The sequence below is a fragment of the Pipra filicauda genome, unplaced genomic scaffold, assembly GCF_003945595.2.
Source record: "Pipra filicauda isolate LSUMZ 115617 unplaced genomic scaffold, ASM394559v2 scaffold80_size11013439_pilon, whole genome shotgun sequence".
In the NCBI taxonomy this organism is placed as follows: domain Eukaryota; kingdom Metazoa; phylum Chordata; class Aves; order Passeriformes; family Pipridae; genus Pipra; species Pipra filicauda.
The window spans coordinates 4,566,572-4,594,224 of record NW_024104987.1 but is presented as its reverse complement, the minus strand read 5'-3'; the positions used below and the strand labels follow the sequence as shown (position 1 = coordinate 4,594,224).

The 27,653-nt window shown below is 41.0% G+C and overlaps 1 protein-coding gene across 4 annotated transcripts in view; it reads left to right on the top strand.

Annotated features, from left to right (window-relative positions):
• ANKFN1 (ankyrin repeat and fibronectin type III domain containing 1) overlaps nucleotides 1-27,653 on the top strand; it is a 132,086-nt gene that overhangs the window by 95,223 nt on the left and 9,210 nt on the right. For all 4 annotated transcript variants that reach the window (XM_039390183.1, XM_039390182.1, XM_027749544.2 and 1 more), the window contains 10 exons: nucleotides 1,421-1,528; nucleotides 7,984-8,083; nucleotides 9,208-9,340; nucleotides 9,955-10,071; nucleotides 13,709-13,924; nucleotides 16,045-16,211; nucleotides 17,642-17,792; nucleotides 19,589-19,757; nucleotides 23,121-23,287; nucleotides 26,458-26,677. In XM_039390183.1, the coding sequence (XP_039246117.1) occupies nucleotides 1,421-1,528; nucleotides 7,984-8,083; nucleotides 9,208-9,340; nucleotides 9,955-10,071; nucleotides 13,709-13,924; nucleotides 16,045-16,211; nucleotides 17,642-17,792; nucleotides 19,589-19,757; nucleotides 23,121-23,287; nucleotides 26,458-26,677 (1,548 nt within the window). The remainder of the gene's footprint in view (nucleotides 1-1,420; nucleotides 1,529-7,983; nucleotides 8,084-9,207; nucleotides 9,341-9,954; nucleotides 10,072-13,708; nucleotides 13,925-16,044; nucleotides 16,212-17,641; nucleotides 17,793-19,588; nucleotides 19,758-23,120; nucleotides 23,288-26,457; nucleotides 26,678-27,653) is intronic.

Sequence of the window (27,653 nt, the reverse complement as noted above, 5' to 3'; positions counted from 1 at the left end):
GCTCTATGAAATGTTAGCAGATTTCTAGGCTTATTCATTAGCAGGTGAGAGATAGACAATGAGGGAAATTGGTTTCCATGTCATTTTTAAGGTAGTCAGCAATCTGGAGGTTCAAAAAGCACTGGGATAGAGAAATCATAAGAAATCTCAGTTTGGTGACACCAAAGCACTTTGAGCTTGGTGAGTTCCAGTTGGTCCCTCTTAGCTGCTCACAGGAGATCCAAGGACATTATCCCCACACAGAGCAATAAATGCAGCTGGCCCTGGATCTCTGCAATAGCCCCCAACACAGGGGACAGCCCCTCTGCAGCTGTCACACTGCCCACAGGCTATCGGGATACCAAATGTCTTCTCTTTCCAGCCTTTCAGGGGCTTACTCTAGCTGCTACTAAATGTAAATAAATAGGTATTTATATCCCTGGCATAGTGAGCCCATTGGAAGGAATGTTTGACTCCAAACTTGCACTAGAAACTAGATCTGTATATTTAGTGAGTGAGCAAACTGTTGGTGGCTGTGAGTACGCACGTGGCCTCTGTGCCAGCAAGATGGAAGCGTGTCTCCTGTGCAGACAGATCTCTTAATACCCTGATTCACCATTACTTTGGGTCAGGAAATGAGTGCAATACTCTTATCTCTTTACAATCAAAGTATGAAAACAGCCAAGTCTGGAATTAAAAAGCACCTCTCTGACACACACAATTTTTTCCTCCTATTCATGATAAGTTCGGTTTTTAAAATCAAGATTGAAACTGTCACTAGCAGCAAAGGAGTGAAAACAAAGTCTGTTTGAGGTGGAGGTTTGTGGGACAGAAACCGCAGCTTTTTGCCTCAGGAGTGCAGTGCTGAGCAGCCCGAGGGCTCCAGGGCAGGAATTGCCAGCGTTCCTTCAGCCACTGCCGGGAGCAGATCTCCTGAAGTGATTTTACATGGAACATGTGTCTCTGGCTATAGAGCAAGCTCTGGGTGTGGGAAGATGTTCATTCCCCGCTTTGCAGATTCCTATAAACTGGAGTCGAGTGTCTGAAGCCTCCCAGTGTCTGAAAAAGAGGCAGAAGGAGCAGAAGTGTGATCTTAGTGAGGGGCTGAGTGTCGGGACAGGCTGGGAGCAGCTCTGGCTGCAGCAACAGGGCCCATTCATGTACTGAAGAGAAATAGTCATTGTCTAGTCAGGCACTACAGGAGCTTCTCAGAGCTGGTTGGGAGCTCTTTGTTAATAATCATTATGATTAATTACCCAGCTGGCACAAGGCAAAGAAAACTCGGTGTACAAGTAACAACAGCAGAGTCGAAAACAACTCCTCCTGCCTGCCGAGATGTAAAACTCCTCAAAAGCCAAGGAGGACCAGAGGCAAGAAAATATTTTTAGACCTTCTCCCGCACCTTTGTGTTTCATTTCTGTTTATTTCCTTTGTTCAACAGACTGGAAAGACTGCAGTGGAAGAGAACCTCGGCACAGGGGACACACTGAGGCCCTGGAACGCCTCCTTCAGCAGGTTCGAGCAGCTCATCAGCACTATAATTGCAGAGGTAAGGATAAATATCTCTGTGGTAGGGCACCAGCTGAAGCCTCTGTGGCGCCTGTAATTTTAGCAGTTTTCTAACTAGGTCATACCTTCTCATTCATCAGGAAAAGAAAGATATTAATATTGGCCCATCTGGAATCACTTTAGCACACTATCTTGCTCTTAACCCTTGAAATTAGTTGGATGAAAACATCTGAAAGCTCGAATGCACACACACAGGCACACCCTTTCCCCCTCTGTACCCTACACACCTATGGATTTGTTTTTCCCTACAAATTAGTTTCACGCAGGATTCCACTAAAATGTTTCAAGGATGTCTCTTTTATTTTTTTCTATAAGGAAATACTTTAGAAAGTTAACAACTGGTTTGGATCAAAAGAGGGGAATTGGCTGCCTCCAAATGGAAGACACTAAGTACTCCAGTGGATGCCATTGCCAATCCATAATGAAAAATACTTGCACAATGCAGTGGGAAGATAAGATTGCTACATTTCAAAATAGAATGGATCAAAACTAGGGGAGAGTTCGAATCTCAGCCAAACTTCATTCATGAGAAACAGACTGTGCCTTTAATAGCTTAAGAGCCAAGGCAACAGCTTGGCATTCTTTTTAAAGCATATATAAAAACTCCTGTTCTATACGGGTTGTTGAAAAGTACTATTTATTTTCTTAAAATAAACTTCTAACTGGAATAATGCTTCATTGCAAAGGGAACTTATTTCAAACTGAAAAGTTAAACTACCATGAAGTTTTCATTTTTCTTCACCTAGTATGACTGCTATGTCAAGCTGCATCAATTGATTTAAAATCATAGAAATACTTAGGGCTAAAATCATCTGGCTGAAATGAAAAGATGCAGCCTTTGTTCTTTACGTGCAAATATGTCACCATCACAATGATCCACAGTCTGCCACAACCCATTGTAACCATAGCAACTTAACCTATTCATCTATGGTGCTTGGAAAGGGAAAGAAGATATTGCAAGAAAATGTTGTTTCCCTAATTAAAATTCATGCAAGCATTATCACTTGCAGGTGGTCCTGGTACTGAAAATACAGATGATGTATTCTATCTCTTACCTAGCTTTTTCAGGCTATTAAAGAGTATAATGTATGTACCATTTTTCCACAGTACAGCTTTTCCTTTCTGGAGTTAGTGCCTATCTCAGGTCTTTCCTGCCACCTTCCAAGTGAACAGGGAGTAAGTGATGGACCATCTGAAACTATTCTCAGTATAGATTGTTTTACTGACATACCAGTCTGGAACAGGAGCAGGTATAAACAACATGCAGAAAATCCCTCCTTTTGAGAATCTGACACCAGAGCCTGGTTCTTATAAAATTCCACCACTCCAGAAATTAACCTCAGCCTCAAAGCAGAGCACAGACAACTCTGTTGTTGATTTCCTAACTCCTTTTCCTTAAATAATAAATAACAACAATGCAAAAAATCTGTTTTGCTCCAAACAGTTTCTTCTGTGCCTAAAAGGCTGCGGGAGCTCCCATGGGGCAGCACCACATGTGGAGTCAGTCTGAGCAACACCCATGCCTACAACCAAATAAAAATCTCATAATTGCTTCTAATGCTAGCATTACACAGTAGTGTGTTTTGGATAAATCAGGATGGCAACATCATAGGAGAACTTTTGGAACTTGCTTTAAATATATGACTGATGTCAATCCCCTGTATTTCACTGATTTGGTAAGGCATCAAGACAAAGTTTGCAGGAAAAGTAAGAATTATGCCATCACTTTGACTCTGAAATTTGATTCTGGTATTTATCAGCCTCAGTGGAATCTGAAGAGTTTGGTCAAGGATCTGAGATAAGCTGCTGTGCAAGACTGACAAGCCCAAATAATGGCTTTCACTTCATATAATACAGAGGCCTGATCTAGATTCTTAATTAATGTACATTTGCATGGTTCAACCAACAGGGACAGAAATCAGCATGGCCATGCTGTTACACATAGGCTGAGGACCTGCCCAGGCATTTATCCTTTATCTTTACCCTGCTTCCCTCTACTAACTCCTTCATCTAACTCTGGTTGGATGTCAATACTGGGATCTCTGTTTGCCCCATTTGGTTTAGAGCTGTCAGTGAACAGCTGGACATTGTTTGAGGAGTATCCCTGGATCTGCCAACAACCACTGATTTGTCTGTGGTTTATTAATGAGAGCAGAATCAAACTCTGTGTGAATTAAAGCTCTATGAGGATGGATGGAACTCAAACTTGGTGTCCAGGCACCTTGGCTGTTCCTGGGGTGATTCCTGTTGGGATATCCCATTCATGCTGCTCGGGCTGGCTGGAGGAGAGTGGAGGATGAGTGCAAGGGAGGTGGAAAAACTGAAGGTAATCAATCTAGAAGGTCTGAGATTAATTGGATAGCACAGGCAAAAGCCTCAGAAGACAGAGGAGCTGGAAGGGCCAGGCTGTGTGCTGGTGCTCCGGTGGGATCTGGGAGGGGACATTGCCCAGATTCCAGGCAGATCCTTTGCCCAGGTCTGTTCATTCAGGCTCTGCCTTTTGCCCTGTGCTTTGCATTGCAGGGGCTGGAGAAAACAAGCTTACAAAAATACCAGGAAGAATACATTGGAATGTACAGTGAGTTTAAGGGCTTTTGGAATTAGATCAGCTGTTGCTTTTGAACCTGCTCTGTGATATGATGAAATCTCCTTGGGAATTACTTAGGAAGCTTTGCTTTCATATGTTTAATCTTCTGGAAAACCCTGATGATTACAAACAACAGTCATCCATTTGTCTTCATAATACCATGCTAGAGACTATCATAACTGAGTTACTACAATTGTATGTCCTGGCAACACTTCAAATATATTTTTAAGTATTTTTTTTCTCGTAGCTCATTTTTTCCAAACAATTCTGAGTGGATTAAGCAATTGTGTGATGCTTCATTAAGAAAGGAACCCAACTCTTCAGTAAAATTCTTACCAGATATTTTCTTTCTGAAGTTTAATTGAAATGTATTTTACTGGACAAGTCAGAAGAGAAATAAGTATGTTCTAATTGTAACTTGATTCACAAGCAGAGCACATAGTTTTAATTGCCTTTAACAAAGAGAAGGATCTCTGATTCCCCAGGACATTTAAAATGTTTAGATTATAACTGTTTGTGAGAATATACATAAGCAGACTTGAGAACCAAGCCATAAACTGAGTTTAGGTAGGGAATTTAAGAAGTTACAGTTTTAGCTTTTGAGCCTGACTTTGTCATCCAAAACATACCATACAGTGGTAGAAGACTGTCAGGCTTCTTTATGAGATACAGAATTTTCTTTTGAAAGGCACCCCACCTTGAGGTGAGGTAATACAGGATCTGTCATGGTCTCAAGCTATTGAGGTGTCTGGCCACTTTAATTTCTATGTGGAATGATGTCTCCATGCACATTATCCCAGTGCCAGCTGTCTGCACTGCTAAAAATGTGCAACTTTGCATTGAGTTTGAATTCATCTGGAAGTTTCCAGCCATTCAATGTATTTTCATAAGGTTATACAGTAAGTGAAAACTCTAAACCCCATTTTATGCCCTCCACTAGGATTTCAGTGGGATCTAGCTCATCTTGTGCTACTTTGCTTCCCTATCCAGGGTCACTCCAACAGATATTTAGCTGTTCCACAGACTGCCTGGCTTGTGGGGCCAAGATCTCAGATAATTTTGCACTGAGGTAATTCCATTTACTTCACGCCTGCCCCACTTGAGAAGAGGCACCCACTTGTCTGGTGACAGGACAAAGAATTCCAGATGATCTTCCTCCTCAGGAACATGGCACAGCATAACACACATTCCTTAGAGACCCCAGATACACACAAGCATGAGTGGGCATTGTTCCTGCTCTTCCATGAGGTTGCTCTTAAGCATTAGTTGTATTTACATAAAAAACTGCAAAGAAACATTTGCACATCCTACCTTTGAAGAGAAAAGCTGCCAATGTCATAAATACATCTTTTTATTTAATTGCCCATTTCAATCCAGGTTTGAATGCTTCTGATCTAAATCTAATCACTGGGAATTCTCTCATCTCATCTATGTGTTCATTCCTAGGCTTCTATTAAAAGAGCTCACAGCTCTATTGCTGTATCATTTATTGATATAAACTTACTGTGTTGCTACTGGTGCTTTTCTATGGAGTTACTCTATGTTATTTATTAGTTAATTAAGTAACGGCCAAGGTTCCATTTCCTGCAGATCCAAATTATCCTCTAATCTCAGCTCCATGTTTTCTGGCTCCTACACACATGTTACTGTAAAACAAAAGCAAACAGCAACATAGGAGACTTTACAGTCTCCATCTAGTTTCACATTATTTCTTTTGCTGTTGGCGTCTGCAAAGCTGTGGACTAAACCCAAACCACTGAATAGCCCAATAACATATATTTCACTTGTAATGTGCCCTCTCATTTCAATGCTGCAGTCTCTGGGAGTTTTATACAGAATTATGTTGCTTTGCCTTCAGCAATTTCCTCCTCCACTCCCTCTGTATAGATGGAGGGAATATAGAAGAAAATAATTAAAATGAAATTTATATTCCTAAATTGGTCTTAACCTTGGAAGAAGGAAACAGGAAGACAGGAGTTTTCATGTAGCATTTGGTTTACATTACTGCAATACACTGCAAATGTTCCCAGTAAAATAACAGTTATCTGAGGAGCTATGGTAGAAATGCAAATTAGTATTTTTAAAAGGAAAGGAAAACAAAGGTCAGTTGCTTCAAAGGAGCAGTCATGGATTTGGATGAGTCTGTTAAGACTAAGCTGAAGAGTGCACTGGAGAATATGCCATGGAGAACAAGTTTGCACTGGAAAGACAAGGGATTTGATGATCTAATAAGTCTCATACATCTGAATTATATGATTTCACCCCCAACAGAACCTTGCTCTCTTTGTACTCGCTGTTCCACAGAGCAGTAATTATTGCTAACAGTGTGTCTGCTTTCTGGGGTTTTCAACATGCGAATTATGGTGCAAATTTATTCAGCATTTAAAAATACGCTGAGCGCTTCCACAGATGGGGTTGTGACAGCAGCAAATTTAGATGTTCTTTAAATGTTCAAACTTAGAACTCAGCAGGGAGACACAGACAGACACCTCCCATTCTGGAGGTAAGTGGCAAACAAGTTCCTCTGAGAACACCTAAGCAGATGATCAGCAGCTCTCAGCAAATGCTTCTTCATGAGTCATGTTTTTTTCCCACTGGAGAAGGGTGTCCCTCAAAATGTTTCACGCTCCCATCTGGATGGGGATCCATGATTCATCCAAATAAACAAGTCAGATCCTGGAAAACTGAGATGCACTTTCACAGCTGCGTTTTTCTTTTTGCCTTTCTTTTTGCCTTTCTTTTCCCGTCGCAGTAAATAGCTGAAGAATGAACTCTTTTTTTTTTATTATTATTAAATATTCCTGATGTTTCTCTTATAACAGCATTAAACAGGAAAGACATTGCAAAAGACAATGCAAAAAAAAAAAATCAAACAGTGTTTAGTGCCTTTAAAATGCCATGTGTGGACAACTGACAGTGCATTATACAACGCTGCATGTCCCTGACTGCCATCTATTGGCATCCCCTCCAACCCTGCTCACAGGTACACAGGTGTTCTCAGCTTGTGAGGGTCCACCCCCATGGGAATGTACTTCTTTGGCTTACAAGGCCATGCATGAGAGAAGGAAAGACATTAGGTCGAATTCACCAAAGTGAAAAAGAACACAGTGCTATAAAAATTTAACAACATTTTTTTTTTAGAATACTGGGACAATATATGAATTTATAAAATCCTTCTAATTGAGAAAGCTGGTCTGGAGGTCCTGGCAGGCACACAGCAGGTCTCAGCTTCCTTGGATTCCAGATTAGTAGGGAGCAAAGGTAACTGTGAAAGCTCTGAGGCAATTCAGGTGAGTGGAAGTTGTGATGGGGAAAAAAAAAAAAACAAGCAAAACCAGATGCATTTAATGTGATACAGAGAAAGATGAAGGTCGACCTCATTGTCTCCTTAAAGCTCTTCCTGAGGTTAGACTGGTGATGCTGTGATATTAGTGACTGCCAGGTCAGCTCTTAGAAGCTTAAGCTATAAGTGGAGAGAAACTGAAGAATTACAACACCTAAAATGTTGACTGATGGTTCAAATCTCTTCTTGGGTTTTTGAGCTCCCTTGCAAAATTCACACCATTAAGAGTAGTACATAGTGCTGGTTCAAGCTATGCTTTGCCTAGGAGCAAAACATTTTTATCTAGTCTGAGTTTGCTGCAAGTAAGGAAATTGTTTGCTGGTATCACTGAGTTAATGAAAACACAGTCAAAGGGTTTGAGCAATTTCTAAATGTTGCTTTTTGAAAGGAATAAAGAGGACACTGACTGAAATTTAGTATTGTGGTTCAAGAAACAAAGGTTCTTTACGAGGCACTAACCGAAGTTTAAGAGCTGGGCTTGGTTTACTTCTTTTTTCCATTTCAGAAAGTTCTAAATTACAAAATGCTGGTCGCAAGCAATCGGTTTCCAGGAGCCTGAAGCACCTTTTCCATTCATCAAACAAGTTTGTGAAGACCCTGAAACGGTTTGTCATTCATTTCATCTCCCAGACATTCCGAGTTTTAGCTGTTGTTGTAATAGCAAAAAGCACCTCAGAAATCTGTGTGAAGGTGCCACTACCAATGCAAGAGCAATCAGACAGAATGAACCTGATAAAATCACACCCGTGTGAGACTGACAGGGAAATAAAGCTCCAGCCCCGACTGAAACAACAGAACCTGTTCCCTGTTACTCTTGGAAATGGAGTCAAACTGGAACAGAGGGAAATATTCTGTGCAAAGTGCAGCTGCTGAGGTATTTGGGAAGCACTGCCTCTGTTGCTGCTCAGTAATGAAATTGTGACATTTATTTCATTCATAACATAAAGTGCAGAGCTCAGATAACACGTTTGAATAGTCCACTGGCAACAAGCTACACATGCAGAATTCTCTAACAGGTTTGCAGTCCAGTGTGACCCAACCCTCAGCCGTGATAATTTAGCAACTGGAAGTTGCTTATCCTGGAATTATTTCTTCTTTCATTGCCAGGAGTGCTCAGTTTGCTTTTTCTCCTTTGTATTTTGATAAGAGTTTGATTCTTTCAGAAGAGCTCTCCAGAGTCTTTAAATTCCCTACGGCCACTACTTAACCTATGTAACTAATTGCAAGGGTAAATATTGAGGGGAATGATCTCTATAAACAGTTTTGAAGATATGTTGGCCAAATTACACTCAATTACACTAATGTAAATCCATAATAACCCACCTGATCTCAATTGAGTTACCTCAGATTTGCTCTGAAGTAAACACGGGCAGAACTAAGCACATTAATGATAAGTTTTAGTAAAATTTCTGATTTCCAAAGGGCATAAAGCCTCCATTATGTACTGTGTACTCTGGCAAAATTCTCACTGAAACTAAATATCAATGGCTTGCACAGATTCATAATTTCTTAGATTCACATAGTCTCACATCATCTAAAGTGATAAGCTTCCCAAATATTATTTAGAATTCACTAGCTGAAGTTGCATGATCTATAATACAACACAGAATTTAAGACCAGATGATTCAATCTCTCTCCTCAGAACTTAACATCTATGATTCTTTGACTAAATTTGGCATGGATGTGATAGACATGAAAGGTGTTTGATAGTGTTTCCTTCTCTCTTTAGGGGACTCTACTTATGTGTTATACTTTTTTACAAAGACAATTTGTTAGTAACCAATGAAGATCAAATCCCAATTGTGGAAATCGATGACTCTCACAGTAGTTCAGTTATGCAGGATTTCCTGTGGTTCACAAAGGTAATGGGAGTCTAATTTCATATATTGCTTCTGCAAATCTGTTGCTAGCAGTGCCTAGGCCTCAGCTCATCATTCTGAATACATGAAATGATATAATTAACAAGCGAAATGATGAAGTGCTTTATCGCTCATGTTAAATGCAATTTTCACAAACCATTTATGTGGACTAAATTCTGACTGGGTCACTGACAGCAGCACAATTAACTCTCCAATGTACAATCCTACATGAGTGATTGCTATGTGGGTACATAGAGGTTTTATGAACGTTTAGAGAAAAAGCCTAAAGAAATAACTAGAAGCTTTAAATTCGCTATTGTGGCTGTGCCATCACTCAAGTTGTCTTCATGCTATTCTTTCTATACCCCAAAAACAGTAAATCAATTTTGTGCAATAGTCCAAAATCAATTGAAACAGGTGCCTGACACTTACAGAACACCTTCTGTGTCTGAGTCCATATCTGTGTCATGTTTATCCAGGCAGATCTTTGCCAGCCACAGAAACTCAAAACGAGTGATACCCACTGATTTTTCCAAGTCCAAAATGCTGTTTAGCTTCATTTCTGCTTTTGTAAGTGCTGAGAACAAAAACTGATTGAACTGGATATGTTTTTGCAGTTGTCTTGCATGTGGGATGACATCAGGTGGCTGAGGCAGAACATGGCTGTGTCTGTGTCCTCATCCACAGCCCTTCAGGCCAGGCAGAAGATGCTTTCAGCAGCAGCACAGCTACAGGTGGGTTCCCTGGCATATTCTTGGCTATTAACTCAGTGACTTTCTGATCTCCAAGGCACAGTGCTGCCAGCTGTCCCTCCAGCCTGTTTTTTGGAGCAGCATTATCATCTATAGAGAAATGAAGCACTGAGCCCCTCCTGCCAGCTGGGAGCAAAGAGTGACATTAAAAGTGAGGAGGAGGAAACACAAAGAAAAGAAACAGCAGTGGCAGATGAAGAAACAAACAGATATCAACCCTTAAATAATGACCACAGACAAGCCTGTGAGTTTGCAGGTTGGGAATTCAAGAGTTATAATCCTAATATTTGCTGCGCTTAAGCCTCTTATAGGCCTATTCATTATTAATTATTAATCTATTAATGAAGCATTTAAACTCTGGGTAAGATTCAGCACTCCCTTGTGCTGTATGAGGACCTGCAGTAGTAGGCAGCTTCTGTCCCTGACAGGAAGGACAAACACACTGCTGAAGTTGCCAAAATATGCTCTTTATTCACCCATGGCTCACAAACTACTCAAGTACAGCTTCTAGGGCAGAGTTACACTGTCTGACAAACAGGATGGCCCTGGTGGTGTGGATTGTCAGAGGGGAAATAAAAACAAATCTTTCATTAAGTTCTCCATTGAGCTGCCAAAATTTTTAGGTTCAAATGTCCCTTTGTGCACAGAACAAGTCAGATACCTATTTAGACCCTTAAAAACAGAGCCTAAGAGAGATTAAGTGGTGCACAGATCTTGCCAGTGGTAAGGACAGCAGCACTACGTGTACAATTCATGCCATGTGTTAAAGGCATAGCAGTGACTCTCAGGATTGTTCTAGTCCAACCTCTGCTACAGATACAACCTGAGTCACTTAAACCTTCTGTGTCTGTGTCCACTACTCGTTATGCAAATAGAAATTATCTCCAGAAGAACATTTTGACATTTATTGTAAAGCTTTGAAGGTGCTTTCATGATACCATAAAATCTCTAGCTGGAAGGCAGATATTTTCATTAAAATATTTGCTTTTATGGGAAAATACATTTTCAAAAAACTGTGTGCACAACCCTTACAGGAAAAAAGTATATCCAGGCCTCACTTTCTGCTACCTTTTGCTCGAGTGGAGGCACCAAAGCTTCCCAGAAGTCTGTGGCACAGCCATGGAGTTAATGAAGATCCTCATCGCTGGGCACGTGTTGGCCACACGTCATCCTGCAATAACCTGCTTTACAGCAGCTCTGAGAGCCACACACTTTGGGGCCAGTATTAGGAATATCCATGTGGGGTTTTGTTTTACATCTTTTGGCAAGGCACGCTGCACAGGAGAGCAACCTTCCTGGGCAACCACCTGTCTTGACTGATTTCCCCAAAGTGCCCCGAAATATATGGAATGCCAGCCTGCTGCACCTTTATTGGAGGACCACCTGTGTGAAGCAGCAGCTGCCTGTCAGTCCTTGGAGCTGTCACCAGAGAAAGTTTTAACTATATCTGCCGAATATTCCCTCTGGTGTGGTTGGCTCAGCTCAGGTAGCACATATTCCTGGGGTTAGCTCAGCTCCATTCCCTCTGTGCAGATTCCCTTTAGCAGAGCACTGCCAGCCTGCATGGACTGCACTCAGGGATAACCAGCATTCCCAGTACATCGTGTTATTATTTGTTACCAGGGATGCAAAGCCCTGAGATACAGCAAATGTGCCCATGTGGTGTATTGCTCTGCTGAATTTCTGGGAAATTTATTGCCCTTAATGTCTGTTCTTTTAGCTTGGTCCCCTGATGAACACAGGGATTGTCACCAATCTGCCAACCTCGAACGGTGTGTGGCCTAATGGGATCCACCAGCGGAAGGATCTCAATAAAGTTTATATGGTTGAATACATTTTATTGAGGAAGTTAATAGACTGACTCCACAGGAATTTAGGACAGAATGGAAAAGATCAGTGACAACACAGCTGCTAAGGGACCAGATTGGGAGATTCAGAGACAACAGGGACTGCAACTTTGCCTGTTGTTACTGCCAGACAACTAAAGCAAACAAAACACAAGTGATGGGGTGCCAAGCTGAGCAGACACAAAACTTTTTTAGTATATTAATCAGTCCCACATTGATATTAGTAGATCCCCTGTTCTCTGTGCTGGAATCCATTCACAACACACACTCAGTGACAGTAAAGAGCTGTTTGTTTTCATCTCGGCACATTCACGTGTTGCAGTGATTAATATGACAACTAGATGGCTACGTCTGCTGCAGTGACTTGTCCTAGCTGGAGACACAGGGATTAATACAAAATGTACACTCAAGACAGCCAGTGTTAATCAGAGATGGAGGCAAACCTCAAAAGGCACAACAGTTAAAAAAAGCAGAGGGGAGGTGCTGTATAGACACCAACAGTCTGCCCTGGAGAGGGATGGATAAAGCTAAAATTATTATGCCACATAAAGGGCAGTCACTGTGCTGACTACCTAGAGCTTATAAACAATTTAATAATACAGTTTATAAGTACATATTGCCTGCTAAGTACAGATAAATAATTTCAGGGTAATCTCCCAGTGTACAATGTCATGATTAATGTACAGCACTTCCCTAAGCATACAAAGTGCTTCATTGTGAATTCGAGTTCTCATTTTAAACTATCCCTCTCCCTTATCCAGCTTACTGTAGATCTCTTGAAAAATCACAAAGTAATGAGCATATTTTAAATGTTAGGCATTTTTCTTTAAGACATCTGGGAATCTCTTCAGTGGCTGGTCACTGGATTGAGTGTGTTTGCACCTATAAGCAGATGCCTTACTGTGTGAGGAAAGGGATTTTGACCAAAATATGTATTTTATGTGGAGCCTTTTAAAATTACTTTTCTTTAATCCTCACATATTTTCCTGGAGAGCTTTGCCCTGGTAGTTTTGTTAGTTTCTGCCTGTTTTGTCTAGCACATTCTTGGTATCTGAAGTAAAAGCAAAAGGGTCCGTGTCTTTTCGAATCCTGTGTTTCTTCACAAACACACTCCACAGTTAAGCTACAGAATTATTTACATTCAACACAAATATCTCTTGCTTTTGTTCCTGAAAATAGTCTGAATAATTTTAAAACAGGGAACAGAAAATAGAGATTACAGTTAATTGAGAAAACATTTGAAGTGTCCATTATGAGTGATTTGGGGAAAGAGGAAGAATTTTATATAATCTCTGACATTTGGTTCTGGGGAGGTTCAGATAAACACCAAGCTCCTCAGTAAGTTCAAATTAAAGGAGTCACCACTGGACTAACATTGAGTACTTCTGAAAATTGCATCCTTCATCTTTACACGACTGAGCAAAAATAGGAAGTTCAGCCCAAATAAGTGAATTACTTTGCAGCATTTCCTTTACAAAGGCATTGGGTTGTAATAGTCTCTCTGCTGTTCTCCATTAAACATTGGACTAAACCCTGCTGGACCAAATACACTGGAGGACCCACAACTCAATCCACAAACACAACCTAGGGAAAAACTTTTCCTTTTGCCACTAAATGATCCGACTGCAGGGCAAGAGTTTGAGAAACACTGCGTGTCCAGTTTTTATTGAAGTCAACGGGACTGATGTCAGCGAGCACAAAGCTAAGATTAAAAAAATACTCGCCTACTATGTGATAAATAACTTCTATTTTATAATTTGCTTGTTTTCTAGAACTTGCTGGGAACTCACAACTTAGGCAGAGTTTTTTATGAACCAATCAAGGATCGACATGGCAATATGCTGATAGTTACTGTAAGAGAAGTGGAGAGTCTGTATTCATTTTTTAATGGCAAATGGATGCAGGTATCCAAACTACAAAGCCAGAGGAAATCCCTTTCAACTCCAGAGGAGCCAACAGCATTAGACATCTTGCTTATAACAATCCAGGTAGTGCTTTGCTTCTCTTACTGTATGTTATTTGCTTTTGTAAAGCCTGTGCCAGAGCCCTGACTTTTGGAAGCATCTTGTAGAATTTTAGGCCAAAGTCCAGTGCCCAATAAAATTAATGGCAAGGCTCCCACTGAAAGCAAAGACTTATATTACTTCCAGTGGGTCTGGGATCAGATCCTTAATATGCAAAATATCCAAGAGATTCAAAAGAAATTATTTCAAAGTCCTAGCAGAGAATAGCAGTTTCTATCAGTTTCGGGAAACCACGCTATGGAATTCTGTAGCAAGGGATATAAAAAGCTTTAAAATTCTCTGGGATGTTCTTAAGCACCTATACAGACACTTAGAATTTCTACACTCCATAAGATTTTTCCATCCAACCTTGAAAACCAAATCTAGGTTTTAAACTTTACTGTTCTACTTAATAAACTTGTTCTGTGGGGTTCAGGGTTCCTTGGAGCCTGGTATAGTTGCTAAAGAATTCTTTACTAACCATAACCCACCTTTAATTTCTGCATAACGTGCTCCTAGACTTACAATTAGGAAAATACCAAGGTAAGGACTGATCTTGGAAGTTGCTTGGCATAGTCAGTTCAGTTACCAAGACTGAGAGACAGGGGGGTTCAGCCCTTCAAGAATTGGAGTATCTGTAAATTCAAATTAAACAGTTTATGTTAAGATTAATACATGTTTTCTGTAGGTAGCAGCGACCTACTTCTCATAACATATCAGTAGCCAATCTCCCTAAAAATCAGTTGCACAGTTACCCAAAATACAAGACAAATTGTCATCTTAGTCCCTTCTCTAGCACCCTCAAGAAGAAGATGACTTGCTGTGGTTAATTTTTGAATTAGAGGCACTTTCTCAGGCAGAGACTCTGCTTTTCATACTGGGAAGTGACAGGCAATCAAAATACATGTTACCAGGTTTTAGGAACATTAAAAAATTTCCAAAAGACAATAAAACTTACCTGATCTATGTTAGATTTAATGTATTAAAGTGCGTTAAAGGTGTAGAAAAATGTCAATCTGGGCAAAAGTTTTATATTAGGAAAAGCAAAATACAGGCCCGATCAGATTTCCACAGAGATCCTAGTGGAAAAAATGTTCCCCTAATGGTTTACACATTCCTATCTAATGCCCACCCTTTCTTCTATTACTTGTTTAATCATCGAATGGGTATTTTGTTCATGAAGTGCTTGTGAAAATGAGGGTCTAATTGCACCGGTCAGAGCCAAGCATAGCACTGGCAGATAATTTGATGGTTCCAAGAGCAAAGGCATAAGGCCAGGTGTCTTAATCCTCACCCACTGCAGAAGCACACATTTCTCAGGATGGCAGCAGACATCACTTTTTGGGTAGTTCTGGGGGACTGCTATACCTAGCCTTAAAAATGTCTCCTGGCCTCAGCAAATACACCATCAATACTCATTTCTCCTATGCTCCATTTGTTGGTAAGGATATTTGCTCAGAAAACGTTGCCACTAATTAAATTCTGTAAAAAAACCAAGCCCCAGGCTCGCAGGGAACTTCCTGGTGACAGCAGGTGATACAGAACAGGTTTTGGAGAGCTGTAGGCTGGGATTTCTCTGGGGACAGTCCTGGCTCGAGCAGCCGCTCTCTCCCACCTGCCCCAGGTGACAGCTTTTCCCCAGTGCTCTGTCTGTGCAGCCTTGCACCAAAGCTGAACCAGGGAACTGCTCTGCCTGAAAAACAACTGCTCCTCTTCCCAAGCTGTTTTTCAGAGGAATCAGTTCCCTGACCCAGCTCACTGCTGAAATGATCAGACAGGAGGCAGAGGTGGGGGTTATTTAAGCCAGTTTAAACACCACAGTTGTAAAAGATTGAAAGCCCGGGTTGTTAGAGCCAATTCCTGCATGACATGGAGAGCTTAGGGATCCTGTGTATGGCTTTAAGTAAGAAGTTGTCCAAGTGCATCCAAGCTACCAGGGATTATTCTTATGCTTAAGCATGTGCTTAAATGCTTTGCGAATTGGGAACACACTTGAAACAAAAAGACGGCTGTAAAAACATTTGTTGCTTTTTGATCTCAAACTCTTCTGCTTATGTGGAAAAAAAATATGAGATTTTTATGTAGGACTGTTTCCCTTAAAACAGGACATACTTTCCTATCACAAACGAAGTCAGCAACGCCTCCCTCCCGGCCTGTATCTGGGTTACCTTAAACTCTGCAGTTCTGTGGATCAAATCAAAGTGCTGGTGCTGCAGAAGTTGCCCAATGTCCTGTGTCATGTTAAAATCCGGGACAACAGCAATGTCTCCAAGTAAGTAAATAGATATATGTATTTACACACACACACACACACAGAAGAGAGAAAGCAAATTTGTTTTTAAGTTTGAAACAACTGATCAAATGTAAACACCAAGGCAATTCTGCCATTGCAGAGTTGTGGGTGGCACAAAGGTTTGGCTCCTGTGTGGGCCATCCCAGAGATTGGCTCTGAGCTAAACAGGTGCACCTGTGTTTTCCCAGCAGTCTGAAGGCCAGCCCAGTACATGTGCACATGATCCTATTGGTTTCTAAGGATGGCATTCCATGGTCATTCAAATTCTGCACAGGGGTAATGACCTGTTCATAAGATCACAGCCTGCAGCCCCGATTTGGCCTCCAGTGGATTCAGTGCCACCCTTCCTGTGGATTTTCACTGACCACAGACTGCTGTGGGTGATTTTCCTGTTTATTCTCTTGTGTCATACCTGGTTTGTCACTCTAAACCACAGCAAACACACAGTAACTGAAAACCATATTTACAAATGTGACCACCCAATGAACTGCTGTGCTCTGGGAAAGCCATTTTCCCTTTGTCCACACCTTCCCTTATCCACTGGCAAGTGCACTGTTTGTACTGCCTGGTCCTTGCCTAGTGGGCAACATATTTAAGTGGCCTTTTTTTTCTGGAGCTTTTTAATCCCATGTAATTTCAGAAACCAGCTGAGAATTTTGCGTGAGGAAAAAGGAACTGGATATCTACATGGATAACAAGGATATCCAGAATGTAGTAGTTAATACTAACAACAATGTTGGAAGGAATATAAAGCCTAATGCTTCAGAGTTTATAACAATCCCTGACTCTTGAAGTTTAAGACCAGATCTTTATTTAGGAGCAGACTGTACCACATCTATTACTTGTCTTGTAGTGGGATTTCCTGTACAGTTTTTTTTCCTTGAATGTCTGATTCTGGCTGCTTTTCAAGACTGAATACTGGGCAGGGTGAATTAAGGATTTGATCCAGAGAGATGATTCCAATGTTTATCAGGTCTCAAATGGATATATGTTGAGCAAAGCAGGAAGTTCTTTGGCTGCAGTGAGTAGAAGAGAGAGCATCACAGAGATTAAACTGTCCACTAATTGCTGTCATTTCCAAAGCATGTTTTTTAAACGCACTGTAGTAAATAGGGAACAAAGAATATGAAAGAGAAAACCTGGAGTGAGAAGACTTAGTGAAATATTTCAAAGGCAGTTGGACTTTCAGAGGCTTGCAAGGCATGTTCAGCCTGGTGTACATGTGCTAGAAAAATTAAACTTTTCAAAGTTAGATTTTTAGCCCCAAACAGTTGAGATTGCACAGGTTTAGAACGTTTGGGTATATGAGGATTAAACGATCAACAGATCCCAAATGCACATACACTGAATTCCTGCTTGTGCACTGAACTTTTGTTATATTTCTAATTTTAACTTGACTCAACATACAGAGATGAGTGGGAATGGATCCAAACACTTTCTGGCTCAGAATCTGTGGAAAGTATGGATCATACTTCAGACTGCCCTACTCAATTGTTCTTGTATGAGCTCCAGACGGCAGTGAAAGCTCTCCTCAAACAGATCAATCTACCTCTGCATCAGGTATTTGCCTTTGTGGTATTTATCACCTTTTTAAAAACTGATTCTTAAGAACACAACTAAGAGCTACAAACTGTGTAACTTGCAATTAGGGATTCAGTGTCAGGGCTACAAGGCAAGCAAAGCAGAGCAGTTTTGTATTCTGTTATTTTAAGTGTGTGGAGGGGGGGACATCTCTGACAAACAGCTTCCTGGATATTTGAACATATAAGGATTAAGAGACAAACTTCAATTAGCTCCTATTTTTGCATCTTTTAGCATATTTGTGGCACTTCAGGCAGGTGCAAATAAGCACTCCTGCATGAAACTGGTAGTTCTGAGCACCTTTACCCAGCTGACAAAGAAAAATATAGTTATTTTTCCAGGCAAGCAGGGCAACTGACTGTTGTTTGGGAGCTTCAGAGTGAGGCTGCATGAAAGGCCTGCTAATGACACAGCATCTTGCTGTTCTTTTACACCCAGATAAACGTAGCACTTCTAAAACACATCTCTCCAGACCTCCAGATTGCTGTGGGTGAGGAGAGGTATCTGGCTTCTGGCTTTACATTTAGGTACAAGAAATGCATACGTGAATAAATAAAGTCAGGGAGGAGAATCTATGATGTGAAAGATCTGTGAAAAAAATAAGTTTGCTTCTTGTTTACATGAAGTCCATTTTATTTTGGTCTACAAGGGTAAAGAGGTCTTAAAGTAGAAGTAAATCATCTTTATCTTCACTTCGAGGTCTGTCTGTGCAGCTAGAAAGATGTGGCCTTAAAATAAATTAATCTAGTTCTACATTTCTTGATTTTGAAAGGTTTAGGCTTTGCTTTTAAAAAGGAATCCATCAGTGCTGTACCTTCTAGCCTGGGAAGAGCCAAGTGAGACTCAAGTAAATCCAAAATTAAGACAGATGGTGTGCTGCCTTGTGGTCAGTCACTCTAATTCAATAGGGCTCTGTACAGGTCTCTATGTTACTGTATTTGCTGGGAGGTTATAGCTTTTGTGCATCTTTTTTCTTTTTCTTTCAGAGTTAGGGACTAAAATATTTAAATCACTGTGCAATATGTTCCTGAGGCTGCAGCTCAGCCAAGCATTTGAGCTCATCTATCGTGCATGAGAGACAGACATCAACATGACCTTGCAGTTCAACACAGTTGCAAATGGTTTGATGGCTCAGGACCAAACTTTTATGTGAATGAATTGAATTTTTAATTCAACAGATTTGCTGATGTGTTTTTATTATTTTTGTGGTGAACAGGAGCAGGGGCAGTGACACTGGTGCACACCCAGGGTGCAAAGCAGTGCTGCACACAGTGGCTCTGAGCAGCCTCAGCCCAGCTCCTGCCTGTGCCATTTTCTCCTGCTGCAGCACTTGTTAAACCTTTTCAGTGCTGTGTTGAGGGAGAGCTGCATATTTCTCTTAACCAACCCTAAATTGAATCTTAAAGGTTTTTAATTGAATCCATTTTCATGTTTTCACATAATTATGCAATCATAATCTTGAAAAGCACATGGCATGTGATCATTTTCTGCCTAATAAGAAACATAAATGTTGTTTTCAGGGGGGTTGTGCCTGCGTGTGTTGTTTTAATGTGGAACATTGCAGCTTTAAATCTTTATTTTATGTAGTGACATGAACCCACATTTAGACCCGACTCCCCCCTCACCCCCGCCCCAAATATTTATGTTTTATAAAAATTCCGAGCTTGATGTTGTGCAAATTTTCTTTAATGTTTTATATCATTTGGGGTGTTGTTTATATAAGTGCCATGTTGTAATTCTCTCCTATTTCTTCCCCCGCGCGTGTCCCTGTACAGGCAAAGCACTTCCGTCTGTACACACAGGAGGTGTTGGAACTGGGTCACAATGTCTCCTTTCTTCTCCTGCTCCCCGCCTCAGACGACGTCTGCACTGCCCCAGGACAGAATAATCCTTACACCCCACACTCAGGATTTCTTAACCTCCCTCTTCAGATGTTTGAACTCGGTATAGTAGCTTGCTTCACCCAGAAATATTAACCCAGTCTCCTTATAATAAAATCACAAAGTTGTATCTGTTTTCCCCCTTGTCCCAGTGGAGAGTCAATAAATCACATGATGGCTTTGGCAACAACACTACCTATAACTGTGTACAAGTTACAGAGGGAGCAGAGCGGTTAAAGCATATACTGTAGCCATCGTTATTGAAATGCAAAGCAGAGAGCAAAGCCCACAGTTATCCACTATGTGTCTATAAGCTTATTTGGAAGATGATGTTCTTTAAAAAACAGAACCACACAACACAGCAAGGTTGGAGCCTGAAAGGAGATGCAAAAAACATCCCTCTGAGTTGCCAAGGGGATAACCACCGGTTCTGTAATGAGAATATTTGCAGCTCCCGATTGCCGATGGTCCCACTCAAGGTCTGACTCCCTCACAACACCGTGAAAGGTCTGAATAGGTTTTCCCATGTGAGGGTCATCTTCTTCCTTTTGATTCCTGGAAAAATGCAGGAGACTGTCCTATTGCTGTGGTGAAAGAAAAGCTTGGTGTGAAAAATGCCAAAGCTCTGGATTTGAATCTCTTTCTTTAGGGAGCACATCCTGCACTGTAGCAGATTCAACCCTCTTGTTCCACTGTCTTGCTGACTGGGTAAGAATTCTCCAAAACAGAGTTTTCCAGCTGTTTCACAGAAGGCATAAGATGCTTTAGCTTCAAGGTCCTCTATTTCTCATTTCTTCTTCTTTGGTCCACAGAGAAAAGAAAGGTTCCACATAAAAGCAGCTCATAAAGACTTAATAGTTCTTTTTAGAAAGAATATTATATTTAAGTATGGGGACTGCTGAGCCTTTCACATCAGTCTGCTCTGTTTCTTTCTGGCCTGTAAAACTGGGTATCTTTCCTTTGTTTGCCTTCGAGAAGAAAGATATGAGCCAAAAGTGATGGAGTTGGTACCCCAGGAGCCACTACCCAACAGGCCTCTTGCAGCAACTGTGTCCTCAGTGATGTCTCTCTCAGGTGTTATGTGACACCATCACCTTCCTGTCTCTGTATATCAGTGCTATATTTAGATATTAATGGAGGGTCTTACCATGCCTATGTTTCTGCAGTCACAACAGATCCATGACCCACCATCACCCAGCAACACAAATTTCATTTGGATCAGGCAGGAATGCACGACTGTATTCATGCCACATCAACCACAGCACACAAAGTGGTGCCTGTGACAACCCTGGGGTTTTGTGGTGCCTGTGGGAGGACAGATGCCAGCTGAGCTGCCATAAAATTCTGAGGGGTACAGCCACACAATACATGGTGTAGTCTGCCAAGTTACTCCTTCAAAGGAAAACTAATGTAATTGAACATGAAGGGTTAGTTCAGTGCTTTGGGTCACGTCCCATGGCTGCAGTGCCCTAAAGCCAGACTTTTGTCTCCTGCCCTGCCACCCTGAGGCCTGTTGCCTCTGTGTTTGGAGCACATCATTTCTCCTGGTGAGAGGGGACGGCTGTGTCACTGTGCAAATTAATGCATGAAGCATATTAATCTCTGATGAAATTAATCTCCACTCTAGAGGTTGTGCAGACTATTTAACTCTCGTTATGAGGCACAGAGGCCACAGGCAGGAGCCACTCTCAATTCTGGAGCACAGTCTGCATCGGGCTGGCAAAGCAACAGGTACTGCCTGGGGTGATGTGGTGCAGGTAAACACGCAACAGAGACATCTCTCAAAAGGAATTCCAGGTGCAGCCCTCTCTGTTCAGCAGTGTTGCTACAGTGGGAAAGCAGTTCATGGTGGAGAAAACAGTATGGAAATCTGAATTTTACTTTTGAGTGGTTTTTTTCAGTAAGCAATCCTCTGGCCAAAGGCAGACGATATTTCTATATGACTTATTATATATGTATCCCTGATGTTCTATAAAGTGACTGTGATTCACATCTCAAATATTAGAAGCTTCCATTCCCCATTAGCTGGTGGCTACCAACTATATAATTGCATAACCACAAAAGACTATGTTGAAGTAACATTTGTTAAAGTAACATTAAAGGGTCTGACTTAAAACCACAAAGGCTCGAAACTTCAGCACTGGAGCCGAAACCGCGGCTGTAATTCACTCAAGAGTCCACCACATATGGCACATGCACTGTAAGACCACACACTATTCAGACTGGATCCCTGCTATATCTAGGCATGGCTGAAACCAGAAGGTAGAATTCTTCCTTTCACTCTTTTTTTGTGAGATTTCTGTGTTCAGATTAGGCCTTTATTGTCACAGTGTTCGTGACTGGATTTCTTCGTTTGAGAAATTCTTCTCAATTATTCTTATCATGTTGTTTGCAAGGGATAAGTAGACATGTGACACTGGTTTCGTTTCTCTTTTTAATATTTATGATAAGAATGTATGCAATTTACACTTGAAACACCCTGAAAAATACCATGCCCCAATCCAGAATCCAGTAAACGGACAGGCATTCGCTGCTCTAACAAGATCATGCTGTATGTTTGCATTTACTGAAGCACCAGTGAATGGGGAAGTATTTCTGAAAACTTGTTCTCCCTCAGAAGTTCCAGTAAGTCTGCACTGCCATTTGTAGAGGTAACTGCTAAGTTTTGCCTGAGCAGTTACAGGTTCTGGAACAATAAGCTTTAAGAAAGCAGGTAAATCAGCATTTGAGAAGCTCCGTGGCACTGAAGCTGTTCTGTCTCTGCTACCTCTGATGGAGCTCCAAGAGCTCTGTGCTGCTCCTAAGTCAAATCACACAAAGCAAAGGGTCATGTCTGAACTTTCTGTGTCACCCTTCTGCAGGAGAGTTCGGAGGATGATGTGTGGCAACACCTAAAAGGGTTTTGTTTCCCCCAAACTGTGCTATCACTGCAATGCTTTTCCTGCTGAGTCATTTACCCTGAAGTTCCTGATTTAAGCCAGCACAGCCCAACAGAAAGTTACTAGCCTTCAAAATGATCCTTTCTTTCTGAAACACTCAATTAAAAGAAATAAAAGATGAGTTTAATTTTCCACTCATGTCACTACTTTCTTGATAAAAGAAATGATGAGCTATAAAAGCCTCAGAAACAGCCTTTCTGATTGAAGCTATCAAGGGCAAGATAGCCTCTGGAGCTGCATACTAAGGGCCCGATTATCCCTGCACTTAGATATAAATTAGAAATGACTCTTTTGAAATCAGTGAAGTTACAGAGTAAATCCAGTGTAAACGAGAAGAGAATTAGAGCCTGTATTATTTATTTCTAGCTTAAAGTAACCCATCCAGAGCCGGTTACTATATTTAATAAAATTTGTGTTCTGAAACCTAAGGATTTCATATTTCATAACCAGAATATAACAATTTTCCTTTGCGCTTGGTCTTTTCACAGTTCATTTTTGCTGTTACAAGGAAAAATTTATAAGCCTGTATTGCCGCCTTTCTGCTGTCATAGAGCTGGACTCTCTGAAAACCCAGCAATCCCTGAGGGAAGCAATTTCAGACAGTGAAGTCGCTGCAGCCAAACAAAGACACCAGCAAGTTATAGACTACATACAGGTAACAGTCTGTTTCTGACTATTCCAAGGAGATTTTAAGGTGGCTTTCTTAAAAATTGCATAGGGCTGTAACTTGAAATCTAAATGGAGAATTATTCACAGACATCATAAAAAGAGCAGTTGTATCAAAAGTGCAATTCTGTTTTTATGAAATTCAAACCCAGAACATGCTTTCCTTAGTTGTTGCTTTTATAGAAGGATTTTTATGGGCAAAATCAAATGACAGTTATACTAGACTGTTATAAAGAAATGTGTCAGTCTGCTTGTAAAACTCCCTCCCATCTAACGTGAGGTAAGTTAGCACCATGTCTGGGCATTCAGTTGTGTAAGAGTTTTTCTTTGTCTGGATGAATTGAAGACATTTTCCACCACGATAAGGTGGCAATTAAAAAGATTAAAATGAATATTCAGACTGGGTTGTGGAGACAATCTGCATCAACAATATCACACTCAAGAATGCAGCTCTGCATTTCAGATGGCAAGCTGGCCCCAGAAAGGTCTGTGAGTCTGGCCAGCACCATGCAGTGGCACTGCTTCAGTCTCCCAGTGCAGAAGGACCACTGATGTTACCATCCTTATCTAGTTTGCTTATTCTCTGTCTCTCACACTGATTTTCCTGGACTGTTCCCAAATCAAGACTTTACCAACTCAACTCAGGGCTCTTTGAACTACACCCCATTGTTCAGAATAGCAAAGCCTGTCCTTTTGTAAACCACTTCTAGACAAAGCTCATGACCTTTGCAGAGTGTGTCTGTGGACATGGATGAGCTGCCTTTCTACAAGAGAGGTGCAGATAAGTTTTCAGCTCTCTACTCTTAATATTCAAGGAATCTTCTGCTGGAACAGAGGCCGAGACAAGCATCTGTCCCATTGACAATATGTTTGGCCCTCCATAATTATGAACAAGATGATAATATTCCTATTCCTTTGTTCTGCATTCAGACCCCCTTTGCCTTATTCACTTGGTGCTTTTGGCAACCTCCAGAGGGGCAGAGAGGAATGTTCCATTGTACTTTCACCTCTCAATCATCTCCCTCTTTTTCACCTTTCCATTCTCACACTCAGAAAATCTAGCTTTTTCCCAGTATGCAGGAGAATTTGGAAGATTTTTATCCTTCACATCAAAAATGACCATATGTACATTAATATGCATGTACTGTATAGACGGCTCTGTGTCCCTCTTCTCCAAAGTGTCTGAGTCACATCTATAGGCTGGGAAAAACGTGGGAGAACATTTTAAACTTCAGTGCTTCGTGCTGAATTATTGTGACAGTGTATTGGGCTTGTCAGGTTTCCTCTCAAAAAATGAAAACCAGCTGTATTCCACCTATTGGCAAAAATCTCTCAGCCCACCACATACCGCAATCTTCAGGGGTGACCACGAAACCGCAAGAGCATTTGTGTGATCCGAGATCTAAGACAGTGTTGAAGTCACTACACAAACCAAACATTGTAAAGAGCAAGGGAGTCCATATAAATGCAGGTCTGAAAAGGAGTCAGAGGGCAACTGAAAAGTAAAAATTATTAAAAATGAAAAAGAAAAACCAAACCCAAAGCCAACCAGCAGATAAGGTGCTTGAAGTCTTTACGGGAATGTTACACAGCAAGGAAAGAAATCTACGGACACTGAGACTAAAACTGAAGTTAAACTGTAATTTATATCCTGTAATGCTTCTAATGTTACTAAATTTTAAAAGAACCACAGTTCATTAAAATGACCTGCAGAATGGCATCAGGGGGAAAACCAACGGGATTTGCATTTTACTAAACTGCATGCAGTATGATTCTTGATTGGGGCTGAGGGAGGATCACAGAAAGGAAGTATAAAATCTCTACAATCAAATAGGTGAGATGTTTGCTAACTGGCATTCTCTTCATGGAGCTGCACTGAAGTCTTGAAATGATGCAGGATTATGAATTAATCCCTGAACCATTTGCTATTCTTATCAGTGTATATTCTTAGCTCAAATTAACTCAGTGGCAAGGCTTGCACTGACATCATTGGAGTCGGGATTTCACCTTTACATAAAAATGGCCATACTAGGTCAAAACAAAGATCCATCTCGCCAGCTATCCTGTCTCCAACACGGCTAATCTGGCATCCACAATATCCCTTGGGAATAAATTCCACACTTTGAATATGCATTTTGTGAAGTATCTCCTGCTAAGAGTAATTGCTGGAGAACTCAGAACATCAGTCTCAGTCTCCTTCTCCCTCTGTCACTCCCCTGTTTGACAATTCCCACTGCACAAAGTGCCCCTCACTTTTGCCTCTCCATTTACTGACCCAGGGCTCTCTGCATTCTTGCAGAATGTTTCTTGTGTAACTACAAAGCAGTTTCCCTCAAACACTGCAATATTAATATGAAGGCTCACTTTAAATGAACTTGTAGAAGTACAGGGGATGTTCTAGAAGGACACTGCAGCAGGAGGATTTTATACCCACAGCTACTGTCATTTCATGGTTGCAACAACATTTGCCCAGTCATCAATGATCCTGAATGGCCTGAAGATGTTAAAAGTGTTCCATTATCAAAAGACTTCAGACCCAAATTAAACAGCACCTTTCCTCTCTGCAGAGATGCTTAAAGCTACATCCTGCTATTGATTTAGGCACTTGTGTCTTTTTATCTCTCAGGCATGTGTTAGAACTGGTTTTGTGTAGATTTATACTTTTAAAATGTATGCAGACCAAAATGGTGATAAGGGAGAAACCTGCAGTTTGACTCATAGCTGTGCCTCAGCCCTCCACACAGGTATATTCTTCCACACCTGTGTGTGTTCTTTATCTGTTAAAAACTACATTTAAACTGAGCTAGTTTTGACACCCTGGGTTTGCAATGGTGAAGTCTCACTTTCACTCCAGTACAGAATGAAAGCACATTTCAAGTGTGCTACAAATCGATCAAAAGACAATTTTCATTTTCTTTCCATGTCCGATTTTAGGCCTGAAGTACATAACTTGAAAGTCTGGTGGCCCCTGCAGTGGTGGAAGAGAACAAGCACTTAATCAAAATCACTTCAGACCACCTCAACCTGAAGAGTCCTGTCAGGGGATTCTGCTGCTCTCTGTTGGCAGTGACCACACACCTACTCGGGCACTTGAAGAAAGCACACTCTTAGGCAGAATTAATACTCAACTGTATTTTTTCACCATTTTTTTCCCCACAGCAAATCGATGAGATCTGGAGGGAAATGAGATGGATCACAGAGGCACTGCAGTATGCAAGGTACAAGCAGCCAGCAGCTGGCCTGCCCATAAAGAAGTTTGTGGATCTTTCAGAAGAACACCCTCAAAAGAAAATGAGCTCCACCTCTTCACACCTAGACTGTCTTCCTTCACCTCCCCCTTCCCCTGAGCCCAGAATCCAGAGGAGAAAAGCTGTGAGTGGTAAGAGAATTTTCCTGTGTTCACCAAGTGCAATCTTTGAACTCACTTTTAATTATAACAGTTCTTGCACGTCTTTTGATAAAAGGAGTAAATTTTTTCCCATACCTGCCAAGGTCTTCTAACAATCATTTCACCAATCATTTGCCACTCAATATCCTGAGATCCTCATACAAGCTTTACAATCATTTTTTGCTTTCAACTGCTCAGAATTAACTGCTCATCAGCAGCCAACTTTGTCACCTTCCTGTTCCAGATCATTTAATGAACAGGCTGGAAGTGACAGGTACTACCACTGGCTTCTCCATGATGTCCAGAATTCCAGCAAAATCCAGCCATGGTGAAAGATGACTGCTTCATTTCTTGCCTACACCAAAAATCTGCTATTATTATATGGAGGGAGCTTTCTCTTCATCCTAATTACAGCTTCCTTGCTGCAGAACCTGTGGTAAAGAACCTTGTCAAAAGCTCTTCAGAGCTCTGAGGATGGCTGTGTATTAACTGAGCACATGTTCAGAGTTTTATTACACTGATGAGGCATGAGTTGCTAAGCAAAAGCTACTGACCCTTTCTCATCACTCATGTATCTATTATTCTTCCCCACAGTTTCTATTAATTTGACAGAATCTCAGATTTTTCCATAGTTCCCATTTGCCACCTTCTGTTTCTCTGATATTACAGCCATTTTCTTTCCAGACTTTGACTGTTCCTCTGCTTTGCAGCAATTGTTTCTTATGCCCTTGTTTTGTTTTGATAGAGCAAATTTTAGTGCCAATAGTCCAATTTAATAGCTGTTTTCACACACCTCAGTGTTCTCAGTGGTTTAGACAAGCATTTTAAAACACAGAATTACACAAATAAGTACCCACCTCACTGACAATTATTGCTTCTCTGTATAGCCAGAAAATTAAACTGATGAAAGAAAGGGATCACAGCAAATAAAGATGAAGCAAATGAAACAGTAACACCCATTTTGCTA